The 17,467-nt window shown below is 41.1% G+C and overlaps 1 protein-coding gene across 1 annotated transcript in view; it reads right to left on the bottom strand.

The window, feature by feature from the left end:
• SASS6 (SAS-6 centriolar assembly protein) overlaps window positions 1-17,467 on the bottom strand; it is a 34,052-nt gene that overhangs the window by 15,183 nt on the left and 1,402 nt on the right. The window contains exons 2-10 of the mRNA XM_054037087.1: window positions 15,246-15,306; window positions 13,567-13,646; window positions 12,452-12,556; window positions 11,640-11,811; window positions 8,534-8,611; window positions 7,257-7,376; window positions 6,951-7,142; window positions 6,490-6,684; window positions 69-158 (exon numbers count right to left, since the gene is read on the bottom strand). Of these exons, the coding sequence (XP_053893062.1) occupies window positions 69-158; window positions 6,490-6,684; window positions 6,951-7,142; window positions 7,257-7,376; window positions 8,534-8,611; window positions 11,640-11,811; window positions 12,452-12,556; window positions 13,567-13,646; window positions 15,246-15,306 (1,093 nt within the window). The remainder of the gene's footprint in view (window positions 1-68; window positions 159-6,489; window positions 6,685-6,950; window positions 7,143-7,256; window positions 7,377-8,533; window positions 8,612-11,639; window positions 11,812-12,451; window positions 12,557-13,566; window positions 13,647-15,245; window positions 15,307-17,467) is intronic.

Below are 17,467 nucleotides of genomic sequence, written 5' to 3'. Positions count from 1 at the left end.
AATTAACAACAATGCATAAAATTAATGAAGAAATCCCATGATTGGGACAATTTCATGTTTAAACAAACCTTAAGAAGTTCAGCTGATAATGATTTTATTGTTGCTTCAAGTTTTCCTACATGAACTTGTTTCTTCTCTGTATTTTCTTCCAGTATCACCTTCAAAAATCAAAAAGTTTTCCCATTAGCAAGGTTTTGTGCTTCTTAAAAAAGAAAAGCACAATACTTAAATCTGATTTAGATCAAGCTTGTTAACGTTTGCATTAGAAGGGAGAGGTTTACTCCCCCTGTGCAATCACTGTAGTTCTTAGAGATGTGGTCCCTATGAACGCTCCACTTCAGGTGGGCATGCACCTCCAAATTGGAGATTTTAGCTAGCAGTGCCTGTTTGGCCCATGCATGCGCTCTACTATGCCTAGTACTCTGCAACATGGCTAAATAGATCTGTGCAGGCGACCCACTCTCAATTCCTTCTCTATCACAAAGATCCACAGCAGAGAAATCCGAAGCAGAGGGCAAGGAAGTGGAGTAGTGAAGCACCCATAGGGGGACACATCTCAAAGAACTAGTTACTGAACAGGGTGAGTAACCTCTCCTCCTTTAAATAGTATCCCTATGGGTGCTCCACTTCAGGTGACTACCAAGCAGTACCCTCTAAGGAGGGGGACAGGCTTTGGAATCCAATCCAAAAATCAAAGACAGTACAGTAGAGCCAAACACAGCATCAGAAGCGGAGTCATGAATTACTGCAGAATGTTCAGAAAAGCTATGTATGGAGGTCCAAGTTGTGGCTTTACTATATCTCAGCAATGGGAACTTTAAGGTAGGCTATTGAAGTAGAAAGAGATCTCATTGAATGGGAGTACTCTGGAAAGAGGCTGGAGATGATTGGACTGATAGCAAAACGTAATGCAGACAGATATCCATCTAGAGCAGTGGTTCTCAACTCGTGGTCCAAACAGCACACAGCTGCAGCCCCCATGACACCCTCAGGGCCACACAGGTAGTATATAGTGTGGATGCAGCCCTCATAACACAGAGAGAGTTCTATATGTTGCCCACAATGGCAAATAGGTTGAGAACCAGTGCACTAGAGAGTCTTTGCTTGGAAACTGGAAATCCCTTAGATCTTCTACAAAAGACACAAACAACCCAGGAGATTTTCTAACTGGCTTTGTCCTGTCCAAGTATAAGGCTAATGCCCTCCTGACATCAAAATGTACATAATACCACATCCTCCTTATTCAGGTGTGGATTAGGAAAGAAAACTGGAAGAAGAATAGATTGGTAAATGTGCAAGTCAGATGACAACTTTAGAATTTGGGATGTGGTTGCAATGTGACCTCGTCCTTGAAGGATACGCCATCAGAGTCTCTATCTGCTCAAAGAGTTGAGCAGAAGTAATGATTACCAGGAAGGTTGTTTTCATAGATAAGTAGAGAACAGGTTGCCATTGGCTCAAAGACAGGTCTTGTAAAGCATCCAAGACTAAGCTGAGGTCCCAAACAGGGGCAGGACATTTGACTTGTAGTCATCAGATGTGTGTACATTGAAAAGCCCGTAACAGCTGCCCAAGGTACCCTAATGGAACTTTAAAAAAAAAAAAAAAAAAAAAAACCCACACAACTTGTTTTCAGTTTAGGATGTAATTTAGTAGATCTGACAGCAAAGAGGATGCAGGTGAATGGTGTCTTAGGTCACACCAGAGGCTAAATCTCATCTCCTTTTGTAGGTAACTATTATAGGTAGACTGCTCCCTACTATGTAATGATACTCCTCTCACTACCTCAGAATAGGTTGTTTCTAGCCCAGTGAACCAGTGATCAGCCATGCTTTTAGGTGAAGAACCCCAAGGCTGGGGTGAAGAATCTGACAGACATCCTGAGAGAAGATGAGGGACGGTCTGGAGGCTCAACTGATTGACAAGCAGCCAACTGGATAAGGTAATGAAACCATGTCTGTCTTGGCCACGTTGGAACATTCAGAATAACTCTGGCCTTGTCTTTCCTTATCTTGATCAACACCTTGGATATTAGAGGAGTTGGATGAAACACATACAACAGACCTGACATCCAGCAAAGGAGAAAGGTATCTCCCAAGGAGTGGTGGCCCAGTCCCCCCCTAAAGTGAAACAGGAAGTGCTTCCTGTTTCTGGCCATGACAAACAGGTCCATCTATGGGATGCCCCAACATTGAAATATGCAGTGGAGTTCAATGGGATCTCTCTCCTGCTCATGATCCCAAGAGAAGCATCTGCTGAGGCTATCTGCGGTGATGTTTTGAATGCTGGGAAGGTAAGCTGTTGAGATGCTGACGTGACTTCACACACACCAATTCCAGAATCTCACGGCTTTCGCTCTCCTTTGATATTGGATATAAAACATGCATGACATATTGTCTATCATGATCCTCACATATTTGCCCCGCTCAACAGCACAGAATGGAGACAAGCATTTGTGATTGCCCTGAGTTCCAACAAGTTGATGTGTAGAGTTGATGTGCCCTGAGCAGTTTCTAGTAAGATGTGCTCCCCCAATCCCAACAGGGATGCATCTGTTCTTATTAGGACTGTTGGAGATAGTTAACCAAAGATGAGGTTGTGAAAGCCTTTCCACCGGCCAAAGGACTTCTTCACAGCAGTAGGAACCAAGAATAGTTTGTTCAAGCTGTGTTTACTCAGCAAATAAACAGTTCTGTGCCACTCAGGGAGGCAGCACATGTGCAAACTTGCGTGGCTTATCACAAAAGTACCAGCTGCCATATGCCCCAACAACTGCAGACTGTTTTTGACAGATGGCTGGGGATTGATTTGGACTATAGTAACTTAACTAGATAGGGGTGTAAACCTATGCGTTGGGAGGTAGGCGTTGGCTGCTACTGCCTGGAGATAAGCTCCTATGATCTCCAATCTTCGCACCTGTATCAAGGTGGACTTCTGAACATCTAAGTGCAGTTTCAGGTCAAGAAACAGTGCTATGGCCTTTTGAATGGCCACCGTGGTAAGAGTGCCCCTTTAGCAGCCAATTGTTGAGATATAGGAATATTGGGATTCCTCTTCTGCAAAGGTAAGCCGCTATCACTGACAGAACCTTCAAACACACTCTGGAAGTGGAAGAGAAATCAAATGGAAGCATTCTGCATTGAAAATGGTTTTGACCTGTAGGATGAGTGAATCACTATAGGGAAATATACACCTGACTGGTTTATTTTGAATTTTTGTATCTTCACAAACCTGTTGAGAAACCAGCAAGTACCTGGAATAGAACCCCTTCCTTCTGTGTTGTACAAAACTGGTTCTAGAGCATCTAAGTTCAGAAGGAAGTCATTTCCTGTATTAGAAGATGCTTGTGAAAGGGGTATCTGAAAAGGGATGGGGGAAGGGAAGTAAAGTGGATGGAGTATCCTTCTGATATGATCTCTAAAACCCACTTGGCTGTTGTGACACACTCTTAAGTTTGTCAGAAGTGAGTAAGGCAGTCCCCGAAGTGAGGAAGCCACGTGAACCATTGCAGCTGGTAAGGAGAAAATGGGAGGTAACTCAGAACTTCAACCACTGCATCAAAATTACTGTTTTGGTGATGAGGCATGCGAGGCTGATGCCTGTGCAGCAGAAGGTCTCTTTTTCTGGAACCTCTGCCTCTTTCATTGGCGTTCATAAGGTCTCTGGAAGCTAGAAAACTGAACACGTCAGGAGCTCTACAGTGCCTGAGATTTAGTAAGTTTCCTTTTAGTGCAGGCATGTAAATTCCCAAACAATACAGATTGGCCCTGGAATCTTTTAAATGTATGCAGAGACTCGTCAGTATTCTCTGCACACAATTTTAAGCCATCAAAGGAAAGGTCCTTGACCTCCCTCGGAAGTCTGGAGAGCTGAAGCCAGGAGGCCCTTTTCATGACTTTCCACCATAGAAACAGACAGAGCAACTGTGTCAGTTGCATCCATACAGGCCTACAGGGATGTTCTGGCAAGATGATGACCCTCTGTAATGATTGCTTAAAATTAGTCTCTCTGCTCTGGTGGCAGATGCTCAATAAACAAATTGAAGTCTGTGTAGCTGATGTGATATTTTGCTATCAACACTTGATAGTGATTTGAAATAGAGTCACAGTCAAATATGATTTGCAACCAAATAAATCAAGACGCTTCTGATCTTTGTCATATGGCATTGATTTAGAATGGTGCTGCCTTCCACGGTCACATACAGCCTTGACAACTAGGGAGTTAGGAGAGAGATGAGAAAAAAAAAAAACTCCAAATCTTCAGATGGAACCTAATATTTCTTACAGGTGGATGGTATTGTCGCTGGGGTATGCCAGATTACTTTCGTAGGAGTCAGCAGAGCCTCATTAATAGGTGCAATTCGGGTAAATGATGCTGTATGCAGAATATCTAGCAGTTTACGTTGTGATTCCTTAGCCTCCTCAAGTGGTATTTGTAAGGAGTCTGCTATCCTTTCAATGAGCTCCTGGAACTGTTTGAAGTCAGCCGCCTGGGATGGTGAAGGAATCATAACTACTTTATCTGGGGATGAAGAGGAGGAGATGTTAGCAGGGTGACCTTGTTGCCTGCTCTCGTCGCCTTCTCCTCGAGAGTCTCCTTGTGGTTCAGAACTTCAAGAGAGGATGGGGGAGATTGTTTAGCCTTATCATGGCAATGAGTGATGCTAGGGGTCCTAGAGAATTTTTGGCAATATGCCACCAATTGATCCCATTACAGCGATTGAGTGGGCCAATCCAGTATAGGTGGGGGCATTCACGAGTGTTCATACCACCAGGATGGAGCTTGAGGATGCCTCTCACATATGTTCCACCTCCTTAGCAGTCTCCAGAAAAATACTCCTTTGATAGTGAGGAGGGGAAACCTGAACCAGAATTTGAGAAACCAATGAGAAATCCCCAATATCATCATCTTCAACATCACTTTGTAGGTGGCAGCACCAGTAGAAAAAGGTGGTGACTCTGTAGGTACTGGGTGAATATCTGGAGACTTAGAGGTCCTCAGTACCGAACAAAGGGGAGTCAGGCATCTGTGTCACTGAGGTGTTGTGAAAATTTAACCTCCTGCAGTATCAACATGGTAGTCAGTATTGAGGCTGCAGCCTGAGCAGAGGTGATTATGGTAGAGGGAGCAAACGGTACTGTAGGCTTTATGCACTCCAAGGAATGACCACTAGATGATAGTCCGGTCTTCTGCAGTAGTGAAATGGGAGGTACCAAGAACCTGGCTGATTCTTTGAGTACTAACTTAGAAGAGATAGTCTTCTTCTCCTTGTCGTCTCAATCTCCTGATAGTACCAATGGTGTGCTGGAACCCTTAGATTCTTTAGGTTTAGTGGTGGTAACAGTACCTGAGGAACCTGCTGTCTCATGCGTACTGAGTCAGGAACCAGCAAGTGCAAAAGTACAGTAGTGGTCTCAATCGGCGACCAGTGCTTCTTTGAAGTAGAATCCTCATCGGGGAACCCGAGCTCCTTTTCCTAGAGTCTTTTTGAGAGGATTCTTGAGTTTTCCCTCCTAGAAGCTCTAAGGGAGTGTTACACCAAAGTGGATGAAGAGCTCAACTTGCTTGGATAACAGTGTATGGAGGGGGTCTCCTAGCCTGGTTCAGAAACTAGACGGACACAGCTCTCCATCACAAGGCAGCGCAATTTAATCTCCAGGTTCTTTCTGGCTCTTGATTTTAACGCCAGGAAAAAATTACACTTCTGGAGGATGTGTGATTTCCCAAGGCAATGGATGCACTGGGAGTGCCCATCGCTCACCAGGATAGCCTCCTGGCATGAAAGCCAATGTTTAAAACCTGAAGAGCTGGGCATACCCTCTCAGCAACTTGAAGTTCCCTGCAGGGAAAAAAACCCTGAAAGGACAACAGTCAATAATAATAATTAATTACTAACTACTATCACTACAACTATGTAAAATAAATCTAGTTGAAATAAGCTCAACTCGGACACTTCTAAGGCTCCATCTTAGCCCAAGGCAGCTGAGAAAAAACTGAAGGCAGTTTGCCCATGCAGCTTTATACAGCCACAGTGTAGAATAGAATGCATGCAAGGGCCAAACAGACACTGCTACCTAAAATCTCTGATAGAAGATGCAATGGGGCACATGCACAGTTGAAGTGGAGCACCCATAGGGACACTACTAGAAGAACCACCTCACTAATTTTCACGTCACTAATCCAGTTTTTAAATAAACAGAAAAATCCAGTCTCATATGTCAGCAAAGATCTAATAGTAAGAGATTAATATATTTTGTAAAAGTAGTGTCTATTTACTGTTGGACTACAAAGTATTATAATTGTAACTGAATTACGTTTGTCAAAAATGAATCAAATATTTTTCAATGCTGTAACCTTAATTCTTTAAATCATGGTTGATCTATTTACACAGTTCACAAAATCTGGAATCCACAATTGCCCAGTTGTGAACAGCAATTAAGCATGGTTCTACAGTACTTTAGAAACAGTATATTTAGAAACTAACAGAACCTTTTGTTCTTGTGTTGCATCTAATACTTCTTTTGTCCTAATAATTAGCTGGTCCTTATCTTTGATCTCTTGTTCCAAAACTGCAACTCGTGTTTGTAGCTGATTAATGTGTTTCTCTTTTTCATGGCATTCAGCATCTAGCGTAGTATTCTCCCGACGCAACGACAGCACTTCTTGCTTTGCTCTCTGGCACTCCTAGAACATTTGGAAAAAATATTTAAAAAACAAAAAACACTGCAATACCTTAAGTTTGAATAAACATATCTAACTCTTAACCAAGGATATCAATAAGATAATAGAAATAGGTTGTAAAAATAAATACTTCAGAACCTGAAGTATGGATTCCCACAACCTGAACATTTGCTGTATTTTCACAGATTACACTGTATCTTGTGAGAGTGTATTGATCGTGTTATCCCTATACAAATATTGATTTGAAAATACAAATGAACATTCCATACATCTTCTATCCCAGAGAGTTTTGCTTTAAGTTCTCTAATTGTGGAGTCTCCTTTGTATCTCCTTTCTGTTAGGTCCTTGTTGGCAATCTCTAGTTCTGACAGTCGATTCTGTAGCTGTTGGATACTTTTCTGATGCAAGTTTTCCAATTCCTTTTTCTGTTGTTCATGTTGTTGTTGGTATTGAGTCTGCACCTATAATGAAAAGAGAAGTTGGAAAACAAAGGAAGAAGTGCTTCAGTGAACCTAACCTTAAACTATTAAATGTGTACCAATATTTTTGGTTTGTTTTTCCTTCAGTTCTCATACCTGGAGAGCTTTTTCCTTCTCATTTGTCAATTCCTGAGTGTGCTTATTTGTTAGCATTGTTGTATGTGACGTCCATTCACTTCTCAATTTATCTAATTCCCGGCTCTTTTCTGACAAGCTCTGTGTTTGTTGAGACAGCATAAAGAATCTTGAAAAATATATCATATTAAACTGAACAATACTTTGCACTATATTGTGATTTTCATCCAAGGAGCTCAAAATGCTTTACAGAACAAACTGAATTCTCACACCACCAAGTGACATGCATCTCAGTTTTACAGATGGGAACCAAAGGGTCATCAAATAATGACAGAGCTGGTAAAAGAATCATAATTTCCAACCTTATGCTCTAACCACAGCATGGTACTCTCTCCTACCAAGTAAAAGTAAGAGTGAACACACTCAACCAGGCCACAGCACTATAAAAACCAACTTTTCAGTATGAAAAATATACTTCTTGGTAGCATTTTTCTTTTAAATTTGCAAGACAGAAGTATACAGCAGTTCCAATTCTATAAAAATTACAAAAAAATGAATTAATGTATTTTTAAAAATGTCAACTGTCTGACAAGCCCACAGAAGGGGAAAAAAGGAACATTAAGGCTCTATAACTCAAGAGTGACCAAAGTGCAGTCTGTGTAGCTTTACTGTATGACCCACAGCTGTCATCTCTAAAAAGGAGTGAAACCACAACAGGGTCCACCATCCATCTTAAATGGAATTTTAGAACATAAATACCAACAATTTTAATTCTATTTTTCTTTGCTTCATACATAACACAAAGTAAAGGGTTCCAAAATATCTCCATTGTGTGACACATTTCAATATAGAGACAGTCTTGTGAACTACTTATTCTCTTACATCTGACCACATAATATTCCTATGGCAACCACAGCAGGTGCTTACAGGGGAAAGTAAAGTGTTTTTAATTGTGTTTAGTGTGATGTTTTGACCTTTCTTCAGAACAATTCATCACACTGGCTACTTTTGCACTTCACTTCACCTCCTTCTGCCCTGCCAAAATTGGTTGTTTCTCAGCACCATGTAACCAACCAGACCTCTATTAGCCACCAGTAGTAAATGCTCCCCAGCCCACAAAATTCAAAATAAATGCACAGATATAAGGTTAGATACAAAACAAGAAAAGATAGTATTTTACGATGTGGTCTATAAACTGGACCCTACTGAAATTCTGCAATTTGTAATATACCTTTACATGTGGTACGGTATATAGAATTCTTATTATACCAAAGGCAGGAAGGCCTAACATCAGTTACCTGCTGTGTGTAGCTCAGCTGTCTAGTAAGGTCATCTTCAGTTTTTTTAAGCTTTTGTTCCAATAACGACTTTTCTTCCTACATATAATTGACATTTTAAATCAATACAATCTTGTTTTTCAATTGAAAAACATTATTTCGCATCCATATTCCATTATTTCTACACGTAAAGTCCAAAAATACATGTCCATTACGCTAATAACAAATTCTTATCAAGACAGCCTAAATACTAAATTATAAATATTAATTGAATCCTAAAGTAAAAACCTTTTTTCCATTGTAAAAAAGTTTGTTTTCCTTAAAATTTCCCCAAGAAAACAGGATTTTTGCACTTTAAACTATTGTTTGAAAAGGAGTTGCATTAACATCTAGATCAGGGGTCGGCAATCTTTGGCACACAGCTCGCTAGGTTAAGCACCCTGACGGGCTGGGCCAGTTTGTTTACCTGCCACATCCACTGGTTCGGCCGATTGAGGTTCACAGTCCCAGGCCAACGGGGGCTGCGGGAAGCGGCGCGGGCCTGACGGGCTGGGCCAGTGGGAGCTGCGATCGGCCGAACCTGTGGACATGGCAGGTAAACATACTGGCCCGGCCCGCCAGGGCGCTTACCCTGGCGAGCCACGTGCCAAAGGTTGCCAACCCCTGACCTAGATGATGAGGGGTTCTCAAATTGGGGGTCGCAAGTTCATTATGGGAGCATTGCAAGCTGCCAGCCCCCATGCATGCCGGGGCTCCAGCTGCCAGCCGAAGCTCTTCAGATCTGGGTGAGTAGAGCAGCAGCAGCTGCTGGCCAGGTCCCCAGCTCTGAAGGCAGCACTGCCCCCAGCAACAGCGCAGAAGTAAGGGAGGGCGTGGTATGGCGGGATCTTGACAGCCTGAAATATTTTCAAAGGGGGTCCCAGCAAAAAAAAATTGAGAACCCTGATCAATTTTTTATATCCATGTGTGGAATGAATTTTGTTATGTGCACCACTATGGAGGTTCTATGTGGCGGGGGCGAGGGGTTCGGAGTGTGGGATGGGGGTGAGGGCTGGAACAGAGTGTTGAGGTGCGGGGGGTGCGGGCTCTGGGGTGGGGCCAGGGATGAGGGGTTTGAGGTGCAGGACAGGGGTCAGGGCTATGGTAGGTGGTGGGGGAGCAGGAGAGTGAGGGCTCTGGCTGGGAGTGTGGGCTCTCAGGGAGGCTGGGGATGAGGGATTTGTGATGCAGGAGGGGGCTCAGGGGTGGGGCAGAGGTGCGGGAGGGGGCTCGGGCTGGTTGTACGGGCTCTGGGGGAGGCCGGGGATGAGGGATTTGGGGTACAGGCTGTCCCAGGCTGCAGTGGGGAGAAAGGACTCCCCGCAGCCCTCTCCCCGCTCGCAGCAGCTCCAAGACCAGGGCCGGAGGAGAGGCACGTCTCCCTGCTGCATACCTGCATGGCCCTTGATAGCCTGCTGCACAGCTTAGAGGGAACTTAGACCCTAACCTAGATGTTAAGGGAAAAAAATCTTTGTGAGCTTTTCTTTTAAAAACAGTTTGTTACAGAGGCGGTTTACATTTACATTGCACTAAAAGAAAAGGAGACAAAAATTACACATGAAGAAATCAGTGAGATGTGGACTGTAGGTTGAGGATTTTTCAAACTCTGAAATCATTGTTCATTTCATAACATTATTTAAACCTGATATGCTACCAAGCACATCAATTTCACTTTCCAATCTATAAATGGCAAATGAAACCCCATTGAATTAAAGGCAGCTCTGTACTTACGCATGGGTATGCACGTGCAGATCCAACAGCAGGATTGAAATCCATAACTTTACAGTATTTTACTCTTGCATTTGTACAGCAGGTCAGCACAAAGCCAGGAAGCAACCAATACTGAGAGGCTCAGTTGGGGGAGGGATAGCTCAGTGGTTTGAGCATTGGCCTGCTAAACCCAGGCTTGTGAGTTCAATCCTTGAGGGGGCCACTTGGGGATCTGGGGCAAAATCAGTACTTGGTCCTGCTAGTGAAGGCAGGGGGCTGGACTCGATGACCTTTCAAGGTCCCTTCCAGTTCTAGGAGATGGGATATCTCTATTAATTTAATTTAATTAACTCAACAATTGCATTGCCACATTCATCACATATCTAAAGTGTCTAATTTCTGCCAATTCAGATTATCAGATTTTGTTTTAAATTAAGGCCATTATTAATTGCAGTTAACTCAAGAGATTAACGCAAAACAAATTAACTAGATTTAAAAAATAGTAGCAATTAACTGATGTTTTAATCTCACTGTTAATAACAGAATACCAATTTAAATTATAAATATTTTTGAATGTTTTTCTACATTTTCAAATATATTGATGTCAATTATAACACAATACAAAGTCTACAGTGCTCACTTTATAATTTTTATTACAAATATTTGCACTATAAAAAACAAAAGAAATAATATTTTTCAATTTACCTCATACAAGTACAGTAATGCTATCTATAGAGATTTTTTTTCATAACTGCACTCAAAAACAAAACATTCTTATTCAGCCAAATAAGTTTATTTACATTTATGGGAGATAATGCTGTCTGCTTCTTATTTACAATGTCACCTGAAAGTAAGAACAGGCATTCGCATGGCACTATTGTAGCCGGCATTGCAAGGTATTTATGTGCCAGATATGCTAACATTCATATGTCCCTTCATGCTTTGACTTGTAGATTGCAAATATTTGTAATAAAAAAATAATATAAAGTGAACACTGTATACTTTGTATTGTGTTGCAGTTGAAACCAATATATTTGAAAATGTAGAAAAAAAAATCCCAAAATATTCATAATAAATTTAAATCGGTATTCTATTGTTTAATAGTGTGATTAATAGTGACTTTTTTAAATCTCGCAAATTGCGATTTTTTTTATAATTTGATAGCTCTATTTTAAATACACGCACCTTTGATATTTTTATTCTTAGAGAGAGAGTGTGTATTGATTGAATTACAATATATACCTATATAACTATTTGCAAAGCCACAACATGAACTAAAATTAACCAAAAAAAAAAAAAAAATTAAAATAAACCCCACAACATTAAATGTTTAGAGGATCAGGACCTAATTACAGATATTACAAATCTATAATCTTACCTTAATACATTTCAAACAGATTGCTAAAAACTTCTTTATTTCTGCATCATTTCCCGGCAGAAATTTTAGGGAGAGATGTGTAAGATGTTTAAATGGGTTTGTCTCCACTACATTTAAAAAAGCAGGTGTGTGATCTAAAACAGATGCTGAAGAAACTAACTGCAGCAAAAACCTTAAAAACAAATGAAATAGAACCACATTTAGTACGTAACATATCCTTGTTTACAAAACTATCTGTAAATTGCAGGGGGGTTTTCCACTTTATAAAATAACCATCATTAAGGCACTTCACACAACTGGATCTGTATAGTTCCAGAAGCCCCACCTGCTTGGATTAAGTTGCAGGATCAGGGTCTAAATCTTTACCAAATTAATATTATGTTAATATAAAAGGGAATCCGATACTACAACAGTATCTTCACATAAATATCATATAATGCTACCATCAAAAAGATTCCTGTATGCATAATAAATAAAAAAGCCAGTGAATATGTACTTTTTGCTTTTTCTGAGATTTTATAAAAGTGAGTCACTCATGTTATACTTGAAATTGCAAATAAAAAGACCTCTAAAGATGCATGCACTTTAAAAGAACTTTGTAAAATTAAACACACTGGATAAGGGGTAACATTTTCAAAGGCACTGAAGTGAAAATTCTCATTTTCAAAAGTGACTTAGGCACTTGAAGCCTAAGTCCCATTGACTTTCCTTGGTCTTATATTGCTTCTTGGAGTGCTTGGCTTATTGTGTGTGTATTTTGTTTAAGAATTTTTTTTTAAAAGTTAGTAATGTGGTACCAAAACATTATTTACCTTGGGGTATCTTTGTTTTGTTCCTGAATGCACTGTTGAAGTAGATCTATAAACCTTTGCGGAAAAGCAGAGAAATCTACCAAAAGACCCTGCTGGCATTTTAAACTACATAAAGAAAGAGGGGAAATACAAGTTACATTTCTATCAAATATTTTTGTTTGCACTAAGTAAATAAATATTTTACTAATTAATTCATTAAAAGTTTAACACCTATCATTTCAATTTTTAATCCAGAGTACAAAAGAAAATGTCAAGTAGCTAATCACAATCACAAGAGGTGTGGTATTTTAATTGTGAATGTTTTGCAAATTAGCTTTCACTAAACAAAATTATGTGGGAACAAATATGTATCTTTCAAATTAAAATCTTCTTTGAGCACACTATATTGTATAGCGTTAACAATTACTTGGATAGATGTACTAAATACGGGACTTAACAATGCAAACTCTTTGAGGCAGGAACTTTCTTTTATTGTGTGTATGTACATTAAGCCTAGCATAATGGAGTAGATATGATTGTGGCCTCTGAAAACTACTGTAATACAAATAAGTTTGGGGTTTTATTTCTCGTTTTTGACTGCCATTACATATTGATCAAAGATTTTCATTGAGCTGTCCACACTGAGGTCTTTTTCCTGAGTGATTACTATTAAATTGAGACCCAACAATGTGATGATCCAAAATATATCTTTAATTGAATGGCCCAATTCTGTGAACCCTTGCTCTTAGAAATAATCCTTTTGAGAGTATTCCAACTGAAATCCCTGTGAAATGTTCACAAACACCCAGAAAATGTTCTAGAGGTACAAAAATAGGAAGCAGTGTAGTCTAGTGGTTATGGCACTGGACAAACTTAAGAATCCAGGGTTCCATCATTGCCCTGGATGACTTTGGACAAGTCACTTCACCTCTCTATGCCTCATTTTTCCCATCTATACATGGAGGAGAATGACACTATCTTCCTTGGTAGAGCACTAAGCAATGTACGGCAGAAAAATACAGTAAGAGCCAAGTTCTATTTCATTGTCAAGCAGAACTTTTTTAAATTAAAAAATATCCATTCTTTATTACCATTTCTTAATGTTTCATAAAGAGCACATTAACTTGATATCTTACCTTTGAAAATCTTCCTCAGATATAACCAGGTTATAAAGGAAAAAGGGGTCAGTATCATCAGTCAATTGCACAATTAAGTCCTAAAAATAAACATTTTTAAAGATCATTATTTTAAACTAGTTATATTAATATATTCAGGTAGTACCCAAAAATGTTTTAACTTTCTACAGCAAATAAGACTCCTATGACCACTAATAAGAGGGAAAAAGAACATCAGTTATATTGCATTTTTGGGCAATTTCTATTTTAAATATTACAAAGGAGAAAATCTACCTCCCACAAAGAGATTATAATCTTAAAGCAAGGCTGCATTAACTTTCAGCAGCGAAGACTTCCAAAGCAAAAGGTATTTATTGGATATTTGACTGTTCCAAGTACAAATGATAAAAATGGACTGCATTAAAAACAGAACAGAAACCAATGAATGGGATCTACAGAAAGGCCAACTAGCATGCTGCAACTCTTAGAGGTAAAGTACAGAACTCACAGGCCTGAGGGTGAGGGAGAGGGTTAGGGTTAAACCAGTGGCTCTCAACCTTTTTTCTTTTGCAGACCCTAAAAAATTTCAAATGGTGGTGGGGACCTCTTTGAAAATTTTGAATGGAGGTGCGGATTCCTTTGGAAATCTATTGTCTGTGCATATAGTAGAATTCTGTTCAGTCAGTTTTCAGTCCAAGTCTTTCATGGACCTCTTAGACAGTCTGCAGACCCCCAGGAGTCTGTGGACCACAGGTTGAGAACCACTGCTTTAAACCACCTTTGCATCTTCAATTTCGGGCTGCTTGCACCCCACAAAAAGTTACATAGCCCTGGGGGCCTGTCTCTAAAATATGCCAGCTTGTCCCACATTCCTTACATGCAGCAGTACAATCCAAAGTCTCCACAGCATGCTGCAGCTTTACCACCTACACAAGGACCTGCAAGGCAGCCCTCAGAAGACAGCCTGTGACGGCCATCTTCCTCAATTCCTGCACTGTGGGAATTCTCCCCCAGTTGGGACCAGAGCTTTTGAAGTCCCTTTATGCTGGGTAAGAGGGCCACAACAATATAAAGGGCTGGAAAAAGTGTGAGATTCTCACCCTGAGTTTTTTTTTTTTTAGCATGTCCAAGATGTTTAGAAATAACATGAAGCCTTTGTCTTGCAATAGGCAGAATGATGCTATGATGATGGGCTACATATGTTCAAAATATCTAGCACAGCTATCTACAAAATTACAATGTATTACATTCACTGTATCATGAAGTGCTTCTTTTAATTAAATAGAAAATGGAATTGTGTGACATTCAGACATCTTTAAAATCAACAGATTTTAGATTAGTTTAGAATTCTAAATTAAGAGTCAAACATAATGAAGATGGATGGGTCAGTGCTGGGGGAAAAAAAAAAAATTCTGTTGCTAGCCATGGGCTCTCTAAACTGTTGTGGTTATCAACCTTCAAATGCATCATATGTTACTAAGATCTATTAAAGTGTAAAACTGAGATAAAGGGCTAATAAGGCAAAGAAAAAACCTAAACCAACACGTGCCAACAAACCTGAATACTAATAAACACCAGATTTGTTAAGACCCTAACCTGCTAAATGACAAATGTAGTAAAACTTCATGTTGCTTTCTCTTTACATATCAGTAAGAAGATATTTAAAATACTTAAGGAAGAGCTAAAAAAACACCACACACCTTTTTATGAACAGGATTAGATGTTGATTGTAGCTCAATCCTTACTCGAACATTTATCCTCCTATGTAACAAATATGCAACTGTAAAGTACTATCATCAAATCAAGAACTCGTTCCTTAAACAATTATTTAAATAAATAAAAATAATGTAGCTTAAAAGAAAAATGTAGATCAAATGTCAAGAAACCATTCCTAACAATGAGGAGTAAAAGATTGTAGAATACCATCCCAAGTGAAATATTGGAAGCACTCTAACTTTAATTATTATAGTTGGAGCTGGTAGCAACATCTATAATTAAGGTTACCCAATACGTCACATTATAACAACCTGTTTTCAGTTGCTTATAACTTTACCTGACTTTAAGGATTCAGGCTGAAATTTCCCATGCCAGATGCCTGCCTAAAGACTGATTTTTATTTTATTTATTTATTTATTTATAGTTTTAACAAAAATGTAGCAGCCATTTTCAAGTATGCGATTGGGGGAAAGTATATTGTTTTGCCCATATTAAAAAAATTCTTACACCAATTGCATTGAGAAGTTTTAGTGTGCCCATGGTTCGGAGCAAGGGCTTGAAATTTGACAGGGAAGTACCTTTTGCCATACCTATGAAAAACTACCCCAAATTGATCAAGTTATAAGCCTCTGAAAAATTTCAATTTGTACATGTTCAACAGAGACTTGTTAGAGTCTCCAAAATTGCTATACATAATGAGCTGGACTTTCTTTGCAATTTCTGTGGGTCCCAGGGGTGACAGGCACAAGAACAGAGAGGAGGAAGACTCAGGTGCTCCCAGTGCTCCCCATACTGGTGCCCAGGCAGCATGGAGAAGGAAGCTGCCTCACTCAGATGCAGAGGGGACTAGAGTTGGACCACGGTGGGGCAGTGGAAGTAATAGTCTGGGACAAAGAGCTGGTAGGGTTGCCAACTTTCTAATCACAAAAAACTGAACACCCTTGCCCCGCCCCTTTCCCAAGGCCCCACCCCTACCCCACCGTCACTCACTCCATCCCCCTTCCCTCTGTCACTCACTCTCCCCCACCCTGACTCACTTTCACCAGTCTGGGGTAAGGGGTTGGGGTGCAGGAGGGAGTGAGTGGTCTGGCTGGGGTGAAGGCTCTGGGGGTAGGGCCAAGGATGAGTGCTTTGGGGTGCCGGAGGGGGCTCTGGCCGAGGAGTTTGGGATGTGGGAGGGAGCTCAGGATTGGGGTTCAGGAGGGGTGTGATCTCCAGCTGAGGGTGTGGGTGGGGCTGTGGGGGTTGGGGTGCAGGCTCAGGGCAGTGGTTGGGGTGTGGGAGGGGGGTGAGAGCTCTGGGAAGGAGTCTGGGTATGGGAGGGGGTGAGGGGTGTGGGCTCCAGCTAGGTAGCACTTACCCCAGGCGGCTCCCCGAATCGGCCAGCATGTCCAGCTCCTAGGCAGAGGCACGGCCAGGCAACTATGCACACCCCCCCCCCCGAGGTGCCGCTCCCACAGTTCCCATTGGCCATTGTTCCCAGCCAATAGGAGCTGCAGAGCCAGCACTCAGGGCAGGGGCAGTGCATGGAGCCCCCATGGCTGCCCCTGCGCCTAGGAGCTGGACATGCCGGCCGCTTCCAGAAACCACCCAGAGTTAGGGCAGACAGGGAGCCTGCCTTAGCCCCACTGCACAGCCAACTGGACTTTTAACGTCCCGGTCAGCAGTGCTGACCAGAGCTGCCAGGGTCCCTTTTCAACCAGAAGCTTCAGTTTGAAACCAGAATATATGAGGAGTGGGGAACCGGAGATTAGAGGAGGTACTTGGGGGAATGTGAGTTTCGGACAAGGAGCCTGGTGGGAGACTGGCATAAGGACTCCAGGCAGGGAGACTGGGAGCCAAAATAGGGGAAAGACTGGGACTGGCTAGGAGTTGGAGAAGGAGAGAAAGCCAAGGAACTACAGTAGCAAGGATGGGGCAGGAAGACAAGCCAGGGACATAGGCAGAAGGTTCTATGGCCACTAGAGTATACTCTTCTCTAGAACCTGGATGGAACTCAAGATACCGGAGTCTCAGCATTCTTCTGCTGTTAACAAATATCTATGAAATCCACTGGCAAAGTGTCTCATTCACCCTCTCATAGCTGTTCCACATGGAGTATGACAACCTACTACTTTTGTAAGTTACTACTGTTAGCTCAAGTGAAACAAGACTGTAATGTGAATCTATAGTTTCTAACACTGCTGATAAACCATATGGGTGTCAA

The sequence above is a fragment of the Malaclemys terrapin genome, chromosome 8 (assembly GCF_027887155.1).
Source record: "Malaclemys terrapin pileata isolate rMalTer1 chromosome 8, rMalTer1.hap1, whole genome shotgun sequence".
NCBI classification, from domain to species: Eukaryota; Metazoa; Chordata; order Testudines; family Emydidae; genus Malaclemys; species Malaclemys terrapin.
Note: the sequence above shows the minus strand (reverse complement) of the source record. Positions and strands in the feature narration are given on the sequence as shown.